This window comes from Sus scrofa, chromosome 6 (assembly GCF_054392235.1).
Source record: "Sus scrofa isolate SSC_HxYL_T2T_F1_AM1 chromosome 6, Sscrofa_HxYL_maternal_Yorkshire_Landrace_v2.0, whole genome shotgun sequence".
Taxonomy (NCBI): Eukaryota; Metazoa; Chordata; class Mammalia; order Artiodactyla; family Suidae; genus Sus; species Sus scrofa.
The window spans coordinates 59,047,848-59,067,003 of record NC_139388.1 but is presented as its reverse complement, the minus strand read 5'-3'; the positions used below and the strand labels follow the sequence as shown (position 1 = coordinate 59,067,003).

At 53.5% G+C, this 19,156-nt stretch overlaps 1 protein-coding gene across 45 annotated transcripts in view; it reads left to right on the top strand.

Moving 5' to 3' along the window:
• Positions 1–19,156, top strand: part of VRK3 (VRK serine/threonine kinase 3) — a 79,967-nt gene that overhangs the window by 46,064 nt on the left and 14,747 nt on the right. For 26 of the 45 annotated variants that reach the window (XR_014806567.1, XR_014806568.1, XR_014806569.1 and 23 more), the window contains 7 exons: positions 1,036–1,172; positions 6,780–6,929; positions 8,673–8,909; positions 15,016–15,080; positions 16,557–16,623; positions 17,760–17,844; positions 18,119–18,224. Coding sequence is in view for 40 of the 45 variants with exons in the window: in XM_084961681.1 (XP_084817807.1) it covers positions 1,037–1,172; positions 6,780–6,929; positions 8,673–8,909; positions 15,016–15,080; positions 16,557–16,623; positions 17,760–17,844; positions 18,119–18,224 (846 nt within the window). In the remaining 5 variants the exon portion in view is untranslated. Of the gene's footprint in view, positions 1–1,035; positions 1,173–6,779; positions 6,930–8,672; positions 8,910–15,015; positions 15,081–16,556; positions 16,624–17,742; positions 17,845–18,118; positions 18,225–19,156 lie in introns of those variants that run through there. The other 19 variants (XR_014806571.1, XR_014806570.1, XM_084961704.1 and 16 more) reach the window with 5 other exon arrangements.

The following is a 19,156-nucleotide window of genomic DNA, read 5'->3' as shown; positions in this document are numbered from 1 at the left end:
TCCTCTGGTTGAGATTTCTTTCACAAAGAAATTTGGACAGCCTTTGTGTTTCAAGGGCAAGCAGTGGAATTCCACTAGTCAGCACCAAGAGGAAATAGAGAGCCCTAAGAAGCTCAGAATTTAGGATTTTGGAAAGAGAGAGAAGATGAATAGAAATATTAACAAATGGAAGATGATAGGTGGAATACAGGGTATCATAGAGAAATAACAACCACCAACAGAAAAGACTTTCTGGAGTTCTCTGGTGGTTGAGCGGTTAAGGACCCAACGTTGTCACTGCTGTGGGGCAGGTTCAGTCCCTGGCCCGGGAACTTCCATATACTGTGGGCACAGCCCAAAAGGGAAGAAGAAAAAAAGAAAAGGCTTCCTATGGACCAGGCCCTGTTCTTAGCAGCTGATAGAAATGTATTCCATTTCGGAGTTCCCATCATGGCTCAATGGAAAGAACCTGACCGATACCCATGAGGACACAGGTTCGATTCCTGGCCTTGCTCAGTGGGTTAAGGATCCAGCATTGCCACGAGCTGTGGTGTAGGTGGCAGACATGGCTCAATCTGGTGTTGCTATGGCTGTGGTGTAGGCCGGCAGGTACAGCTCCAATTTGACCCCTAGCCTGGGAACTCCATATGCTGCGGATGTGGCCCTAAAAAGATTAAAAAAAAAGAAGAAGCGAGCATCACATTTCCAGTCTCAGACCCTCGATGCTTCCGTCATGGGAGCAGTTCTCCTGCGGACGTTCTGTCCGCCTCACAGCATTCCTGCATCTTGTGTGAGGTCTGCAGTTTCCCTCCATGTTTGCTCGGCCTCGACCTGCCCTGGGCCTTTAGGGAGAGACCGGTGGCTCGAGGCTGGCCACAGCAGGTGGCAACTCGGAAGCGGCCCCTTTCTGCGAGTGTGCACATTCCAGAATGAGAACTGTTTTTCCTTTTGCAGTCTTGTCACCACAGGAAGCTCAGATGATGACTCATCGGCAGCGGGTTGAGATTTGCTCTCAGCTTCCCTTTCCCTCCCCCCTCCCCTGCTTCTTTTTTCCAGCATGATCTTCTGTCCAGACTGTGGCAAAGGCATTGAGGCGGCATTCAAATTCTGCCCCTACTGCGGCAAACCTTTGCCTACGCTGGAGCATGCGGACCCCCAGACCTTTGTCAGACCGTTCCTGTCATCCTTCCGAGGTAAAACCCGCGGCTTTGAGTGTCTCCCCAAAGGAGGGGTGATGTGTGTGTGTTGGGGTGGGGGTCAGGGGGACAGACACCCTGGCGGCCTGCTTGACCTTGTGTATACATTGAGAAGCTCAGCGCTCAGGCTCACTCTGTACTGTTTCTTGGCATCTTCCCGGACACATGGCCCCAGCGGTGACATCTCATACATTTCTTCTTACTTTTTTCTTTTGTCTTTTTGTCTTTTCCAGGGCCGCACCCGTGGCATCTGGAGGTCCCCAGGCTAGAGGTCGAATCGGAGCTATAGCCGCCAGTCTACACCACAGCCACAGCAACAAGGGATCCAAGCTGCATCTGTGACCTACACCACTCCTCCCCTGAGGTCTCCGTTCCTACGTGTCAGACCGCCTGCTTGATGTCTGTTGGATGGATGTCTTGTGTGTGTCTCCCCGTGCCCAGGACCGACCTCCTGGTGATGACTACTCCCGGCCCTCCCACCACCTGCCCCTTCCGGGGACCTCTCTGTCGTGCTAAACAGCAGCTCACTGTCTGGTTTCTCAGACCAGACCGTGCAGTCATCCTCAAGGCCTCTTCTCTCCCACCCCGCATCTTCACCCTCCAGCAGATCTTGTCAGCTCTCCCTTTAAAAATCAATGCCGGAGTTCCCGTCGTGTCTCAGTGGTTAAGGAATCCGAATAGGAACCGTGAGGTTGCAGGTTCGGTCCCTGGCCTCGCTCAGTGGGTTAAGGATCCGGCATTGCCATGAGCTGGGGTGTAGGTTGCAGACACAGCTTGGATCCTGTGTTGCTTTGGTTCTGGCGTAGGCTAGCGTCTACAGCTCCAATTAGACCCCTAGCCTGGGAACCTCCATATGCCGCAGATGGGGCCCCAGAAAAGACAAAAAAATTAAAAAGTCAATGCCAAGGTGTTTCCTGGTGGCCTAGTGGATAAGAATGCAGCAGTTGTCAGTGCTATAGCTCGGGTCACCGTGGTGGCCTGGGTTTGACCTCTCGCCCAGGAACCTCGCACACCACCGACGTGGCCAAAAAAAACAATCAGTGCCAAATCAAACCACTTCCTGCCACCACCCTGATCCATCCCACCTTCACCTCTCAGCAATATTGTGGTAGAAGCCATCGTGCCCTGGTCTCCCCACGTTTTCTCTCTCCCCTAGGGTTCTCTTCAAGTAGCAGCCCTTCAGACCCCGATAAAACAAAGTCAGATCCTTTAGGAGTTCTCCTGTGGCATAGCACGTTAAGGATCTGGCATTGTCACTGCAGCAGCTTGGGTCACTGCTATGGCTCGGGTTAGATCCCTGGCCTGGGAACGTCTGCAAGCCAAGGACATGGCCAAAAAAAAACAGTCAGACCCTGTCATGCACCTGCTCACCACCCCCCCAAGTGAGGCCTGATGTGATCAGGTCCCTGTTTCCTGTCAGAGCTCATCTCCTAACCCGGAGCCAAGAGGTGCACTCGGGCTGGGTGGTTCCTGCCTCGTCAGGGGCATGACCCCCTCGCTCACTTCCGTCGGGTCTTTATTCAGTTGCTGCCTGCCCAGAGAGGCTTCCCTGCCACCTCTAATTAAACTACGTCCTCTGTGTGACACTCCCTGTCCCCTGTCCCTCCTTTGTCCTACCTTTTGGTATTTGTATTAACTGTATTAAGCACGGTGTTTTACTCGTGTATGTTGCCGCTTCTCTTTAAGCTCCCTAAGGATAGGGATTTATCATAAATTCATCGTAAGCTGTGTCGATTGTGGTTTGTAACCTGCTGTTGCCACAGCACCCAGAACCGAATTGGGTGCTGAGAAACCTCACTGATCCGTTGACCGAATGAATGAAATGGCAGCAGTAGGTCCTCACCAGTGGCAAGCGTGAGCATGGGTTTTACACTGCTGAATCCTAGTGGATTTACTTGTCTGAAAGCCACAGAAGGTAATTGGCTTACATGGTAGGAAGTCCGGAAATACTGATTTTATCATTGGGATTGTGTTTGGCTGCAGGAAAGAGAAAATACTACTTCAAGAGTTTAAACAAATGAATGAGTTTATTTTTATCAACAGAAAGTCTGGAGGGAACAGTCTACTGTAGGGATGGTATCCCCATGATGCCACAAAGGACCCAATTTCCTCCTGTCTTTCTCCTCATCCTTAATATATAGGGTTTGTTTGTTTTTTGTTTTTTTTTGTTTTTTTTTTTTGTCTTTTTGCCATTTCTTGGGCCATTCCCACAGTTAGTATGTGGTTTTTGTTCCCATGTTTGTTGCCTCAAGATGGCTTCTCCATCGCCAGCATCGCATCTGCATTCCAGGTAGTGCTTACAGTGTTTGCCTTAGTGTGATTTCAGAACCTGAGTTTTTTCTTTTTTCTCTCTCTTTCTTTCTAGGGCTACACCTGCAGCATATGAAAGTACCCAGGCTAGGGGTCCAATCAGAGCTGCCGCTGCTGCCTACACCGACAGCTCACAGCCACCCCGGCTCCTTAACCCACTGAGCAAGGCCAGGGATCCAGCCCGCATCCTCATGGGTACTGGTTGGATTCACAACCACTGAGCCACAATGGGAACCCCTCAGAGCCTGAGTGCTTAACCCCAGCTTTCCCTGATGCCAGTCCAGGGCCTTCAGTATTCATTCACCTAGTCATCAGGCAATGGAGACTGCCTTTTGTGTACTTAGGTGCTGTATTTATCCCCAGGGATGTAGTAGCAGGTGAGATGAGCCTGGTTTCTGGTCCCTCAGATTTGGAGGCTGGTGAGCCAAACAGACATTGAATAAGGAATGATTAGTCAAGACCACAGCACACACATAAGGGAGGTGTGTTTCTGGGAGGACCAGGGAAGGCCTTCCTAGGAGGCTAACATTTGAGCCAAGACCTAAGGATGCTCAGAATTAGATAAAAGTGGGAGCAAGGTGAGGGGCTCAGAACGGGAATTCCAGGCATCAGCGTGTAGTTTGGAGGAAGGCCGAGAGGCGGGAGGAGCCATACACGTTGGAGAAATAAAGGACAGCTGTCCTGGGGCCAGACAGGTGGGGCCTTGTAGACTGTGGTGAGGACCTTAGTAATGGAAACATGGAGGCATGGAAACCAGTTAGGCCATTCTAGGAATCAGGGGCCAAACATGCTGGCTGTGGTACTCTCAACTATAAGAAGACTTCGGTTCCCCCCCCCCCCCGCTTTTTTTTAGGGCCATACCCACGGCATGTAGAGGTTCCCAGGCTAGGGGTCACATTGGAGCTACAGCTGCCAGCCTACACCACAGCCACAGCCACGCAAGCCTCGCCTGCAGCTGACACCACAGCTCACAGCAATGCTGGATCCTTAACCCACTGAGCGAAGCCAGGGATCGAACCCACGACCTCATGGTTCCTAGTCAGATTCATTTCCTCTGCGCCACAACAGGAATTCCTGTTTTCCTTTTCTAATATTTCATTGTCAGTATACCGAAATGCAGCCGATTTCTGAATGTTAATCTCATGTCCTGCTACTTTGCTGAAAGAAGACGTCTGTTTTTAGTAATGTGGAAGACTAGATGTTGGGGGGGAAGCCCCTGTGGTTCAGCACACCACAAATGCTGGATAAAACATAAAGAATATCGTTTTTAAAATCATAGGGCTGAGTGTAGGAAGGTAAGGCAATTCCATGGATGTGAGAAACAATAAGAAAACACAGACCCACCAGACTGAGCAAACGCTATATGTGGTGTTCGTCCTGGACTGTGTGCTGGTCATTGGTGGCCTTGAACCTCGGTTTTAACGGGGTATAGGAGACAAAGCTTAGGGCCTGAGCAGTGCAGGAGGTGAGATTGGAAACCTTCTCTAAAATCTGAAGTTCCAGAGTTCCCATTGTGGCTCAGTGGATAATGAATCTGACTAGGAACCATGAAGTTTCGGGTTCCATCCCAGGCCTCACTCAGTGGGTTAGGGACCAAATGTTGCTGTGAGCTGTGGTGTAGGTCACCAATGCGGCTCAGATGCTGAGTTGCCGTGGCTGTGGCATAGACCGGCAGCTACAGCTCCGATTAGACCCCTAGTCTGGGAACCTCCATGTGCCGCAGGTGCAGCCCTAGAAAGACAAAAGACAAAAAAATAAAATAAAATCTGGAGTTCCCTGGTGGCTCAGCGAGGTAAGAATCTGGCATTGTCACAGCTGCAGCTGGGGTTGCTGTTGTGGCACAGGTTTGATATCTAGCCCAGAAGCTTCTGTGTGGCACAGCCAAAAAAAGTAAATTAATTAAATACAAGCTGGACTTCTTCAGTGGATAAACTAAAACAAACAAAAATTGCTGCACAGAGAAAATGGGTAGAGACATTTGTCTGTCTCAACCTCGATTGTGGGTGAAAAAAGGAAGAATAGCTTATGTGAGAATTCCTAACCATGAATTCACATCCTCACCAGTTTGGGGCTAGGATTCATACTGATCTGTGTGGCCCTAAAAAAAAACCCAAACATAAAAGTTAGCGTAAAGTGATGAGGTGCTGGTGCCCCTGCCCAAGAGAGAGATCTCTTCATGGGGGGCATCCCTTAAAGACAGATCTAAGAAGGAGTTCCCGTTGTGGCTCAGTGGTAACAAATTAACTAGTATCCATGAGGATTCAGGTTCAATCCCTGGCCCCATTCAGTGTTTTAAGGACCTGGAGTTACAGCGAGCTGCAGTGTAGGTCACAGGTGCAGCTCAGATTCTGTGTTGCTATCGCTGTGGCATAGGCCAGCAGCTGCAGCTCTGATTCGACCCCTAGCCTAGGAACTTCCATGTGTGCCATGGGTACGGCCCTAAAAAGACCTAAGAATTCCAACAAGCACATGAGCTCCCAGCCAATTAACAAAGACACCAAGAAACAGGCCACTGTCAAGAGAAACAACAAACTGTAGGATCAGACCTATAATGACAGGAGATTTTGGAATTAACACTTGGGAATATGTACATAGAGATGAATTTAAATATATTGAAGGAAAAAAGTTAGAATTGATGAGCCAGATTTTAAAAGCAAGCAAATAAATATACGATGATTAAAAAAAAACGTGTCATGACAATCAGAAACTCAGATGGTTTAAACTGCAGACTAGACATAGCTAAAGGGAGAATAGTGAACTGGAAGATAGATACGAAGAAATCACCTGGAGGAGAGCACACAAAGTGCTAGAGGATATAAAAGAAAGGCTAAGACACATGAAGGAAAGACTAACAAATAGTTTGCCTAGATATTTAGGTGATAGAAGAAGCGCAACTTGGCTGTGAGGCTCAAAGGGTAGAGAGTGGTTGAATATGACCTCAGGGCTTTGGGTTGAACCTTTCCTGGAAAGGACGTTTTTGCATTCTCTTTTTGCATAACTCCATTTTGTCTTTTTTTTTTGTTGGTCTTTCTAGGGCCACACCCACGGCATATGGAGGTTCCCAGGCTAGGGGTCAAATTGGAGCTGTAGCCTCCAGCCTATACCACAGCCACAGCAACACAGGATCTGCACTGCATCTGCGACCTGCACCACAGCTCACGGCAGCACCAGATCCTCAACCCACTGAGTGAGGCCAGGGATTGAACCTACATTCTCATGGATGCTAGTCGGGTTTGTTACCCTCCGATCCACAAATGAGAACTCCCATAACTCCATTTCTCTTCCTTTCTCTAGGCTCAAGGAGAAAGAGGAGCAGCAGTTCTGAAATCTCTTCCAAGAAAGTGAAATGGTCCAGCTGTGGTCCCTCTCCCACATCCTCCCTCCCCTTGGATGGTGACAGTTCTGGATCTGAAGATACCTTGAGTACCTGTGGGAAACCCCGAGGTGAGAGTTATGCACAGTCTGGCCTGACTCTAGACTGGGGGAAGGAGGGTCATCTGACAGTGTGGAGACACCATTCCCCTGCTCAGGCATCACCTACCCCTGCCTGGTCCCTCCTCCCAGCATCCTCTGCCACCTCTCCATCTCTACATGGCCAGAGCTGACTGCACCCCTCCCTGACCAGAGCTCCCTACTGTCCTACTAGCCCCGTCACCCCACTGTCCAGGCTCTTCAGCCTGACCTCTGAGACTCTGCACGGTCCAGTTCCTCCTTTGGCTCTCACCATAGCCCTGCACACAGAAAATTCACTTTTGGGAGTTCCCATCGTGGGACAGCAGAAACGAATCTGACCAGGCACCACGAGGTTGCGGGTTTGATCTCTGGCCTCGCTCAGCGGGTCAAGGATCCAGCGTTGCTGTGAGCTGTGGTGTAGGTCGCAGATGCGGCTCTGATCTGGCATTGCTGTGGCTGTGGTGTAGGCTGGCTGCTGCAGCTCCGATTGGACCCCTAGCCTGGGAACTTGTGTATCCGGCAGGTGCGGCCCTGAAAAAGAAAAGAAAAAAAATTCACTTTTTTATTTTTGGCCACACCCACAGCATGCAGAAGTTCCTGGGCCAGGGATTGAATCCGTGCCACAGCAGCGATCCAGGCTGCTGCAGTGACAGTGCCAGATGCTCAACTCGTTGCACCACAAGGGACTCCCAGAAGTACTTTGGAAATACTTTTCAGGGTGTGCAGTTTCTGGTCTTGGCTGTCTGTTCCCTCAGCCCAGAGACTGACCTCCTGTCTTCCCAACACGCAGGGTCAGGTCTCAGGGAAGCCTTTCCTGAGCACCATGGCTGAAGTTAAGGCCACCTCTTCTCCCTCCAGAGCCTCTCTTTGTCCTCTTTGGGTGCCTGCAGGGCCAGTGCTGCCCTTGTTTGAGCACCTATCTCCTCTAGGCTCCGTGTCCCTTTCTGTCTCACCTCCTGGACCGAGAGTCCCTCGTGGACTAGGACGAGATAGACTTAGCTGTGTATGCCCCATGCCAGCCAGTGAGCAGGGCAGGTGTGAGGATCATGTGCCCGTCTCTTTCCCATTGGGGTCTTGGATCTGAAGTCCCAGCCCTCGAGGTCCCCTCTTTGTCCCTTGTTATCCTCCGAGCCCCACTACCTCTTGCCGTTCTGTGCCTGGGGTGGCAGACAGTGGGTGCGAGCAATGGAGCCGGTGGTGTTTTTTCCCTATTTCCTCATCCCAATTCTCTTGCTCGTTAAGGAGCCCCTCGAGGACAGGACCTCAGTCTAACATTTGTCCAGTCCCTCTTCATACTCAGCACAAGGCCAGGTCCTCTTTTAGGATGTTTTGGATTGAATGTCGGGAATGTCTTCTTTTTCCTCCCTGGCAAACTTCTACACATCCACCAAGACCCAGCTCAAATGTCCCCTCCTTCACAAAGCCTCCCCTGTCTTCTGCAGGCACAGTCAGTCTATTTCTCATATCCCTCCGTGCCTCCCTGTCTCAGACTCCGTTCTGACCGGCTGTGTCCACATCAGATTTCCCCACCAAATGAAAGGGAAGGGTCCAGGTCCGACTTGTGTCTGGGTCCCCAGCTGTGACAACAGGACCTGCCTCCATGAACGGTCCCGGGGAGCATTTGCTGAATGAACAGATGAGTGGTTGAACAGCATGATGAGCGGTCCCCGGGTACCCGTCCAAGTTCCATCTCCTGGATGCCGCCTTTTCTTTATTCTGACCACCCTGCTGCAGGTTCCTGGAGCAAACCCCCAACCCCCCATGGCAGCCCTCAGACGACCAGGGAGGGCCCCCAGGCGACCAGGCAGAGCCCTCAGGCGACCAGGCAGAGCCCTCATTCCCTGAAGCGGAGCCAGGTGACCACCTCGCTCAAGGCGTTGCCCGTGGGGACGGTGCTGACAGACAAGAATGGGCAGAACTGGCAGCTGCGGTGCCTGCAGACCAGGAGCAGCCAGGGCATCCTCTATGAAGGTACGCTCTGTCCATAGCAGGGTGGCGCTGGGCTGGGCCAGGCTGTCTTAGAACCAGGGCAGCGGGAGGGACCCCCCCCCTTTCTGATTTTGGTTTTTTCATGTGTTTTTTCGCTTATTTTAATTTTTGAATGAAGTAGCATTGATTTGCAAGGTTGGGTTAATTTCTGCTATGCAGCAAGGTGTTTCAGTTATGCACGTGCATATCTTCTTTTAATATTCTTGTTCAAGACAGAAAAAAAAAAAAATAGAATTCCCATCGTGGCTCAGTGGTTAACGAATTCAACCAGGAACCATGAGGTTGCGGGTTCGATCCCTGGCCATGCTCAGTGGGTTAAGGATCCCGCGTTGCTGTGAGCTGTGGTGTAGGTCGCAGACGTGGCTCGGATCCCGCGTTGCTGTGGCTCTGGTGTAGGCCGGTGCCTACAGCTCCGATTCGACCCCTAGCCTGGGAACCTCCATATGCCAAGGGAGCGGCCCTAGAAAAGGCAAAAAGACAAAACAAAAAACAAAAGAAAATTCCTGTCCGTTGTGGTTTGCCGTAGGATATTGAATCTAGTGCCCTGTCTCTGCGGGGGGACCTTGCTGTTTATCCATTCTCTCTCTCTGACGGCTCACATCTGCTACCTGCCCCCACTCCACCTCTCCCCCAACCCCCTCCCCGCCTTGGCACCCACAAGTCTGTTCTCTGTGTCCATGAATCTGTTTCCACAAGCGAGGGAGGGAGGCGGGGAAGGAGAAGGAAGGGGAGAAGGAACAAGGAGAGAAGGGGAGCTTGAGGATGCAGGTTCCGTCCCCGGCCCGGCACAGAGGGTTAAGCATCTGGCATTGCCACAGCTCTGGTGTGTGTCGTAGCTGCAGCTTCGATTCAGTTCCAGGCCTGGGAACTTCCATGTGCCGTGGGTGCGGCCCTAAGAAAGAAAGACAGTACACGTTCGTTCTCTGTGAGTTGTGGAGGTCACAAGTCGGACGTTAGTCTCATGGGGCTGACGCTAAGGTGCCAGCAGAGCTGGTCCTTCCGGCGGCTCCACAGGAGAATCTTTCTCTTTGCTGTTCAGCTCCTGGAGGCCGCCTGCTTTCCTTGGCTCAGGGCCCCCGTCTCCATCCTCAACCCACATGACCCCGGGCTGCTTTCGTCATCACATCACCTCTCCTCTTCTGTGGCCAGATGTCCCCCTGCCTCTCTTTATAAGCCCTTGCGATTACACCAGGGCCCCCTGACTCATCCAGGACAGTCCCCACATCTCAGGACCCTTTATTTAGTCGAACCTTCAGGGAGACCTGCCACTGGTTCTCTCCACCTGCAGCCTTAGCATCACCCGGCGTGCCTCTCCCATCGGCAGCCCTGGGCCTCCCCCTGGTCCTCCGTTTCAGCTCCTCTGGGAGAATGGTCACCTCTCTTTTTGAGGGGCCTCCCAAGGGACCCTAGAGCTCTTCTTTTTTTGTTTTTACCACACACACAACATGAAGAAGTTCCCATGCCAGAGACTGAACCTGCACCACAGTTGTGACCTGTGCCACAGCTGTGGCAATGCCAGATCCTTAACCTGCTGCACCGCAGAGGCACTTCCTAGAGCTCGTTTTTAAGCATGCCATTTACCCTCTTACACACCAGGCCCGGGTTTCTCAGCCTCGGCACCACTGGCCTTCATCGCGGCGGCCGCCTGGGCACCATAGGGTTGTTTAGCCGCATCCCCGACATTTACCCACTAGATGCCAGGAGCACCCTTCTCCTCTTCCGATCAGAAGTGTCTCCAGGAGTTCCTGTCATGGCTCAGTAGGTTGAGAACCCGACTAGTATCCATGAGGAAACGGGTTCGATCCCTGGCCTTGCTCAGTGGGTTTTAAGGATTCGGCATTGCCGTGAGCCATGATATCGGTCGCAGATGCAGCCCTAAAAAGGGAAGGAAAAAAACTGTTTCCAGACATTGCCAGATGTCCAGGGTTGAGCCACTGGTTTCGGCCCGCCCATAAAACGCCCCCCAGGGATGGACTGACCCTGTTGGCTGGTAACTGTCAGGTGGAATCAGTGGTCTTTTATTAAGTGCCGTTCAGCTGTGCCCGCAATAAGAGGTTGGGCTAGAGACGCCGGAGGCCGGAAACCCGCGCAGGAAGTGGCAGGATCCAGGCGTTGCTGGTGGTAAACCGAGCATGGGGTGCCTGGAGTCCCCAGCCAGGCTTTGGGAGGTGGGAACCCACAGCTAGACCGAGTGGGCTGGTCCCCTGCCTCTGCCGGCAAGAGAGGTCATGCCCTTGAGCCGCAGTTTCCTGCAAAGGCAAGTGTAATGATAGCGACCTCGCAGGGCTATGGTGGGAGAGTGAATGATACAGCACACAGGAAGCCAGCAGGCGCTGTGTAGATGCTTCTGTTGTTACTCTGGTTATGATGGACCCCCGAGCCGCATTCTCGCTGTTCGGTGTCACCTGACTTGCTGATCGGAGGCTGCCACCCGCCTGCCCACTACTCCCTTGTCTGCATGTGGCGCGTGTAGGGACTTCCTACGTACAAGCAGGGATCTCCCAGGTGGCAGGGTCTGGAGCCCTAGGATTGCAGCCCAGCTCTGCAAGGGACTCTGGGAGTGGCCAAGCCCACTGCCTTCGTGGGCCCGCGTTGGCCCCTCTCTGTAATGGGAACTGCCCAGCCGGCTCCCTGGCTGGCTGGTGGCAGGAGGGCCAGTTAGAGGCATGGAGAGGAGCTCTCTCATGGCGCAGCCGGTGAAGGATCTGGTGTTGTCAGCGTTCCCTTTGTGGCTCAGTGGGAGCAAACCCCATTAGTATCCCCCAGGACTTGGGTTCGATCCATGGCGTTGTTCAGTGGGTTAAGGATACGGTGTTGCCATGAGCTGTGGTGTAGGTCGCAGATGCGGCTCGGATCTGACATTGTTGTGGCTGTGCTATAGGCCATTAGCTACAGCTCGATTTGACCCCTAGCCTGGGAACCTCCATATGTTCCAAGTGTTGCCCTAAAAACCAAAGGGCAGTTCCCGTCGTGGCACAGTGGAAACAAATCCGACTGGGAACCACGAGGTTGCAGGTTTGATCCCTGGTCTCACTCACTGTGTTGAGGATCCCGTGTTGCTACGAGCTGTGGTGTGGCTCGTGGACACGGATCAGATCTGGTGTGGCTGTGGCTGTGGCTTAGGCTGGTGGCAGCAGATCCGATTAGACCCCTGGGAATCTCCATGTGCTGTGGGTGCTGCCCGAGAAAAGACCAAAAAAAAAAAAAAGCATCTGGTGTTGTCACTGAGGCAGCTCAGGCCGCTGCTCTGGCACAGGTTCAATGCCTGGCCTGGGATCTAGGAGAAAAAGCCCTTCATACTCTGCCGAGCAGGGCAGGAAAAGCATGTTTAAACTGCCAGCTGAGTGTCAAACGTGCAGGCGTTACCCTCCGATGATGTGACCACTGAGTGACCCGTTGAGGGGCTGCTTGTCCTCAGACCTCCAGGTGACTCTGAGACAGGTCCTTTTGGGCCTGAAGCGGGCCACGGCCATTTCCTGGGCACCCCTCAAGGGTCACCACCCCCCCGGCCCCCTCCCCACAGATGGGAAGGAGCCCTCTTTCTCCTGAGACCCTGGCCTCAAGTTTCCCTCCTCCAGGCTGGGCTCAGGTCACTCCCAGGCTTCAATCTGTCAGCCTTGGTTCCGCCCTGCCCCAGCTGGAGTTTTCGAAGGCAAGGGTGGCTCTAGGGGAGTTCCCATCGTGGCCCAATGGTTAACGAATCCATGAGGTTGCGGGTTCGATCCCTGGCCTTGCTCAGTGGGTTAAGGATCCGGCGTTGCCGTGAGCTGTGGTGTAGGTCACAGATGAGGCTCGGATCCCGAGTTGCTGTGGCTGTGGTGTAGGCTGCCGGCTACAGCTCCCATTAGACCCATAGCCTAGGAACCTCCACATGCCGAGGGAGCGGCCCAAGAAATGGCAAAAAGACAAAAAAAAAAAAAAAAAAAAAAAGATGGCTCTAGGTAACTTTGTCACCCCCCTGCCCCTTACCTCGTGTCTTGGACAGCATAACCTGGAGGATAAGGGAGGAGGGTGGGAAAGGAGAGGAGGGGGAGGCTGCAGAGCACCTGCTGGGACGGATAACGGTGCTTGAGCTCCCGAGCTCTGGAATGGGATGGACCTGGCCAGGGCCTCTCTGCCACCTACCAGCCGTGGGCCTTCAGCTAGTCATGGTGTTTGACAAGCTGCCACACTTTGGGGGCTCCCGAGCGCCCGGTGCGGTGCTCCTGTGGAAGATGAAGCTGGTTATAATCTGTGCTCGGTGGGTACCATTGTTATTCCTCCCAGGCCCCTTGAATCCCTGCATGCGCTCGGGGGAGCTTCTGCTCCCACTCGACTGACATGGAGCAGAGGAGGCCCAGAGAGGGTTAGCACCTCCTACCATGTCACACAGACTTGACGAATGGCCTGGGCTTGAACCCGGATCTCCCTGGCACAAAGCCTCCCATGTCACCTGGAGCTAACACCAGCCACAGCAATAACAGGCCGGAAGGAAAGGAAGTGGCTGCGGCAGAGAAAGAAAGAGAGTGGGGGTGCTGCCCAGGAAGAGCCCCAGCTGGCTCCATGCGGCTCAGGGGGCAGAAGTGGTCCACGCGTATTGCTTAGGTTAGGCCTCCCTGCCCGGCCTCTGTAAACCCTTCCATCAGCCTTTGGATGTGGGCCACTCTGGGACGTAAAGCTGAGCGGCTCCCTGCGGGGCTGAGGGCTGCTGCGGGGGCCCCTCCGCAGGCGGGGTGGGGCTGCAGCAACAGGTCCTCCTGGAGGGGGGGGATCTGCAGCCCTCGCATGGGGCATGCACGTTCGTTGTTCAGAGACGTGGGTGCTGAGTAATATCAAAGGAACCAAGAAGGAACTTTGAGGCCAGAAAACCAAGCAGGCAGCTCCGCCAATGGCAGCGTTTATTGTGGGTAACTTGGATTTGGGCAGGACGGGTGGGCAGCGATTGGAAGCACTTGCAGCCGCGGTCTGAGCTGCCAGAGCAGGTGCAGCGGAGTGAAAATGGGCCAGAGCTAGAGCGAAACGCCCCTGGGAGAGAAGCATGGCTGCGCCAGCAGGAACCAGGGCGTTTTCCTCCCCCTGGGGAGGCCGGTGACCGTTATTCCTCCTGCGCCGTTAGCCACTTGGCATCAGCAAAAGGTCGTCTTCCAGTTTTCACACCAGATGGAGGCAGGGGGGAAAGCCGAGAGGGAACTTAGCTGGCTTGGGCGCATTCCTCACAAGTAGGCTAAAGCTCAGAAAGGGAAGAGCAGTGCCTCTGAGACGGGACTCCCAAGATGGAGCCAGTGTGGTTCAGCCACCACCCAGATATGCAGACGAACACGCACAGCTGCTGTGTCAGGGGCCCCAGGACACCCCCAGGCCTCAGCATATAGTCCTCCTCATGCCGTGATTCATTAACAGCAGAAGGACTCAGCACAGTTGGTCCAGGGGTGGGGGGCCCAGCCCCAGCTTCCAAGAGTCCTCTCCCCATGGAGTCGCATAGCACACGTAAGGAGGTGTGACAGCACATGTGAAATGTCTACCAGGGACGTTCATAAGAGACTCAGCACCCAGGGTTTTTACTGGGGGCTGGTCACATGGGCACTTTCTGCCTGGGACCCACCAAAATTCTGGAGTCCTGGGAGTTCCCTTGTGGCCCAGCAGGCTAAGGATCCAGCTTCGTCACCGCCTGCTGTGGCCGGAGTTCCATCCCTGGCCAGGGAACTTTCACATGCTGTGGGTGCGGCCAAAAAAAAAAATCTAGTCTCAGAAGGAAAGCAGGTGTTCAGCATGATAGTTTGGGCACAGGGGAGCCCCTTTTCTTGATGCTAGACCTTTCCCAGCTGATCTGCAGGCACGAGGCAAGGTTCAGCCTGGCGAGCAGGCCTTTCCAAGGAGAGCAGTCTCAGGCCTGCCACGTTAGTAATTACCCTCTGCATAGCTGGATAGTAAGAGCAGGAGAAAGAGGAAACAAGCAGCTGTGGGAAAATAGAAAGGAGCGGGTCTTGAAAGCCGAGCATGTACCTGACCCTGCGGAAATCAGCTAAACCACACGTGCGGTTCATTACCCTGAGGACAAGGACGCTCCCCTTGCCCAGGTTATAACCTCGCTCATTTTGTCCACCCACAGCCGAGCCCGACTCCACCGTTGCCTGCGTGTCAAGTCCCCAGAAACAAAGATTTTCGCTTAAACTAGTGAGTGGCCCCGGGGGCAGCGCTAAGGGGAGGACCCGGGACTTATGGCCTGCAAGGAGTGGTGAGACCTTGGACAGGACACGTCTCCCCCTGGGCCTCGGGTTCTTCTGCATGGGCCCGTCGAGCTGCAGTCAGGTCCACCCCTGAGCCCTGTGATCTGGGCAGGTGTCCGAACACCAGGACAGCTGAGTTGAGCACCCACCCACTCGGCCCTAGATGGAGGCTGTGAGGTGGATCAGAACCAGTGCTCTGGAGCCAGCCTCGCAGATGAGCCACAGCACCTGCTTGCTGAGCGCCTGGTCCGTGCCCAGCCCTGGGCTAAGAAACTCTGACCTGCGGGGAGGTTACTGTGCTCCGCATTTAACAGATGAAGATATGAGGAGTCACTTGCCCAGGGGCACCCGGCGTGCAAGCTGCTTTGTTCACTGCTCTGTCTCCAATGCCCAGAGCAATACTAGGCGCATCATCGGTGCCTCTTAGAAAGAACGAGTGAATGAATGGCAGAGCTGGGATTTGAACCCAGCTGTCTTTGACTCTGTGCCCTTAAGAATCCAGTTGTACTAGTTGTGTTTAACTAAAATATTTTGTCTGTCTGCTAGGAAAGAATGGCCCAATATTAACAGTGGTTTAGGAGTTCCCATCGTGGCTCAGCGGAAACAAATCTGACTAGTATCCATGAGGATGCAGGTTCACTCCCTGGCTTCGCTCAGTGGGTTAAGGATCTGGTATTGCTGTGACCTGTGGTGTAGGTCGCAGATGCAGCTCAGGTCTGGGGATGCTGTGACTGTGGTGTAGGCCAATTCAACTCCTAGCCTGGGAATCTCCATATACCACACAGGTGCGGCCCTAATAGACCGAAAAAAAAAAAGTTTTAAGCAAAATAGTATTTTATTGCTCTTTTACTTAAAAACCTGGGGCAGTGATCCAGGGTGGATGTGGTGGTTCCATAAATGGGGCTCACTTTCTTTCTTCTTGATGCTCCCAGGTCTTCAACCTATAACCTCCATTTCATGGGCTGAGATGGCTGCTCCAGCTCCTACCATCTCATCTGCATTCCATCCAGCTGGAACAGAAGAGGGAGGGGAGAGCTGCCCCAGCCCTTCAAGAGCATAAGCTGGAGATTGCCCATATCTCTTCTGTTCACATCTCCATTGGCCAGAACTTGGTCATGTGGTCATTCCTCACTGCACAGGAGACTGGGAAATGTAGTTTTTAGCCGAAGGCCACATATCTAGGGAAAACTTGTGGATCCTACCCTAAGAGGAAGAGAAGGGACCTGGGAGTAACTCAAAAGGCTCTGATTGATATGTGTTCATGTGCAGAACACTAGGGAGTTTGGCTCTGATGTGGGACTTGCTGAGGAACCTGGGTTGTCGCTGGCATCACCCTGGGGTGATCCATGGCCAGTGATGACTAGGAGGCCTTGCCTAAGAGGTTCCCGTGTGACAGCCTTTTCCTCCCCTCTCCCCCATTTAGGATGCCAAGGATGGGCGCTTGTTCAACGAGCAGCACTTCTTCCAGCGGGCTGCCAAGCCTTTGCAAGGTACCCTTCAGGGAAGCCACGAGTGAGGGAGAGTTGGGGCCACCCGCTTAGTCGAAACAACTGGTCTCTCCCTGAAGAGGAAGAAAGAGTGGGGATTCAGTTAAAGACTCAGATTTGCTCCCCTCACCCCTCAGGCCGCAGAGAACAGACAGTGATGTTGGGCTGAGGCTGGCATGTACCAGCTCTTGAGAGCTGAGTGTTATATTAAGTTTTCAGAAATAACCACAAGCCAGTTGGTAAACATAGCCATTATTAAGTATGAATTGCAGTTCCCGTTGTGGCTCAGGGGGTTAAGAACCCAGCATAGTACCTGTGAGGATGCAGGTTCGATCCCTGGACCCACTCAGTGGGTTAAGGATCTGGTGTTGCCAAATGCTGCGGTGTAGGTCGGATCCAACCGTGGCTGTGGCTGTGGCCGGCAGCTGCAGCTTGGATTTCACCCTAGCCTGGGAACTTCCATATGCCATAGGCGTGGCCCTAAAGAAATGCGGGGGGGATTACATCAACTTAGCAATCAAATAAATTATATTAAGGAAAGAGTAATAAATACTCAAAGCTCGTCACTTCTAATTATCTGTCTGCATTTTCTGTGCTCTTGAGATTATTTTCATTGTATTTGTGTGGTGAAAATACCATCTGCCAGCATGCTCTCGCATCTCTTCCCAACACGACACCATGCTGGCAGCTTGAAGTTGGCCATGGGAAGGATTTACACCACAGAAACTGGCAAACACTACAGATCAGGGCTATTTTTCCACAGACAGCCAGTTATTCCGCTTTTATCAGCACACTGCTGGGCGGGTACCATCTAGCTGAGACCCCGGAGGGTGGGTGGATGACGGCTGGTGACACCGCGACCAGTGCAGACACTTCCTGAGCTCGTTAGCTATGTGCGGGAATTCAGAAGTCCCGAGTCTTTCTTACCCCTTGCTTACCCCTTGCGTTTACTCCAGTTTTTCTTCCTTGTTCACACCCCAGTCATCACCTTCGCCCACAGAGGTGATGTTTCTGATCACAAGACTCAGGGTCTGGCCTGGGCTTGGGTACCCTCTGCTTGTGGTCTGAGAACGGGCTGCTGTCCATTGTGGATGTGGGGCCAGGTGGGCTCTAACCTCTCAGGCCTCCACCTCCCACAGTGAACAAGTGGAAGAAGCTACGCTCGACCCCCCAGCTGGCCATCCCCTCCTGCGTCGGTTTTGGTGTTCACCAGAACAGGTACAGGTGAGTCGCCTCGCTCGCTGCCCACCTCGCCGGCCCCTTCCTTTCTTTCCCTGTCATGGGACCAGGCGTGGCAGGGCCCCTGGAGCCAGTGGCCAGTGAGTGGCATCCTTCCTTCCCCAGCTTTGAGCCAGGCTGATCCTCCGCCCGTCAGAACCCTTCATCTCATCGGGCCCCGTGACCGCGTAGCCCCCAGCCGCCGTCCCTCCTTGGTGGCCTGTGTTCCGTGCCCTCCCCGGTCACCTCTCCCACCTCCTGGGACGCTCCTGTCTTCCAGGTTCCTGGTGTTCCCCATCCTGGGGAGGAGCCTGCAGTCGATTCTGGATGACTGCCCGAAGCCCGTCATGCCCGTGAGGGCTGTGTTCCAGATGGCCTGCCGCCTGGTAGGTACCTGAGCCGTGCGCGCTCCCATCCCGGGGGGGTGGGGGTGGGGGGCTCCAGGTCCTCGATTCCCAGTCTGTTTCTTGATGGACACGTTCCGCCTGCACCTTCCTCCGCGGGGTCCTGGGCCCAGGCACACTGACTGACGCAGCTCATCTTGGGGCCATTGGAGCCAGAGTGATGAGATTGCCAAGAGGGAGCATGTTCAGGACACTGTGGCAGCTGGGGGAAGGGGCCCGGCCTAACCTGAGGGGTTCAGTGGCATCCTGGGGGAGGGGGGGTCATTTCTATGCTGAGTGGGAAGGAGCAAGGTATTGGGTAGAATGAGAGTGGAGGTGCATGAGGAGCACGTTCCAGGCCCAGAATGCAGCTTGAGCAAAGGCCTGTATGGGAGCGAGCACGAGACATTCCTCCCCTCCTTCCTTCAGCCTTTCATTAAACATTTTCCAGGTCCCTGCTGCGTGTCTCACTGTCCCTGGGAGTACAGTGAGGGGCAGCACAGACATGGTTTCTCTGTCTAGGGGAAAAGGATGATATTAAATCACAGTTGCAGAGTTCCCGTTGTGGCTCAGTGGTAATGAGCCCGACTAGAATCCCTACAGATGCGGGTTTGATCCCTGGCCTCTCTCAGTGGGTTAAAGATCTGGCACTGCCGTGAGCTGTGATGTAGGTCACAGTCGCAGCTCAGATCCCGTGTTGCTGTGGCTGTGGTGTAGACCAGCAGCTATAGCTCTGATTCGACCCCTAGCCTGGGCATGTGCCACATGTGTGGCCCTAAAATAGCAAAAAAAAAAAAAAAAAAAGAAAAACCAAATGCCAGCTTTAATGCTGAAGTTAAGTCGAATTAGGAGACATGCTTAGGGATGCTTCCAGTGAGCTTCCAAATGCTTCACTCAGAATTAGGGTTGAACCCTCACCCGCCTCCATCACAAGC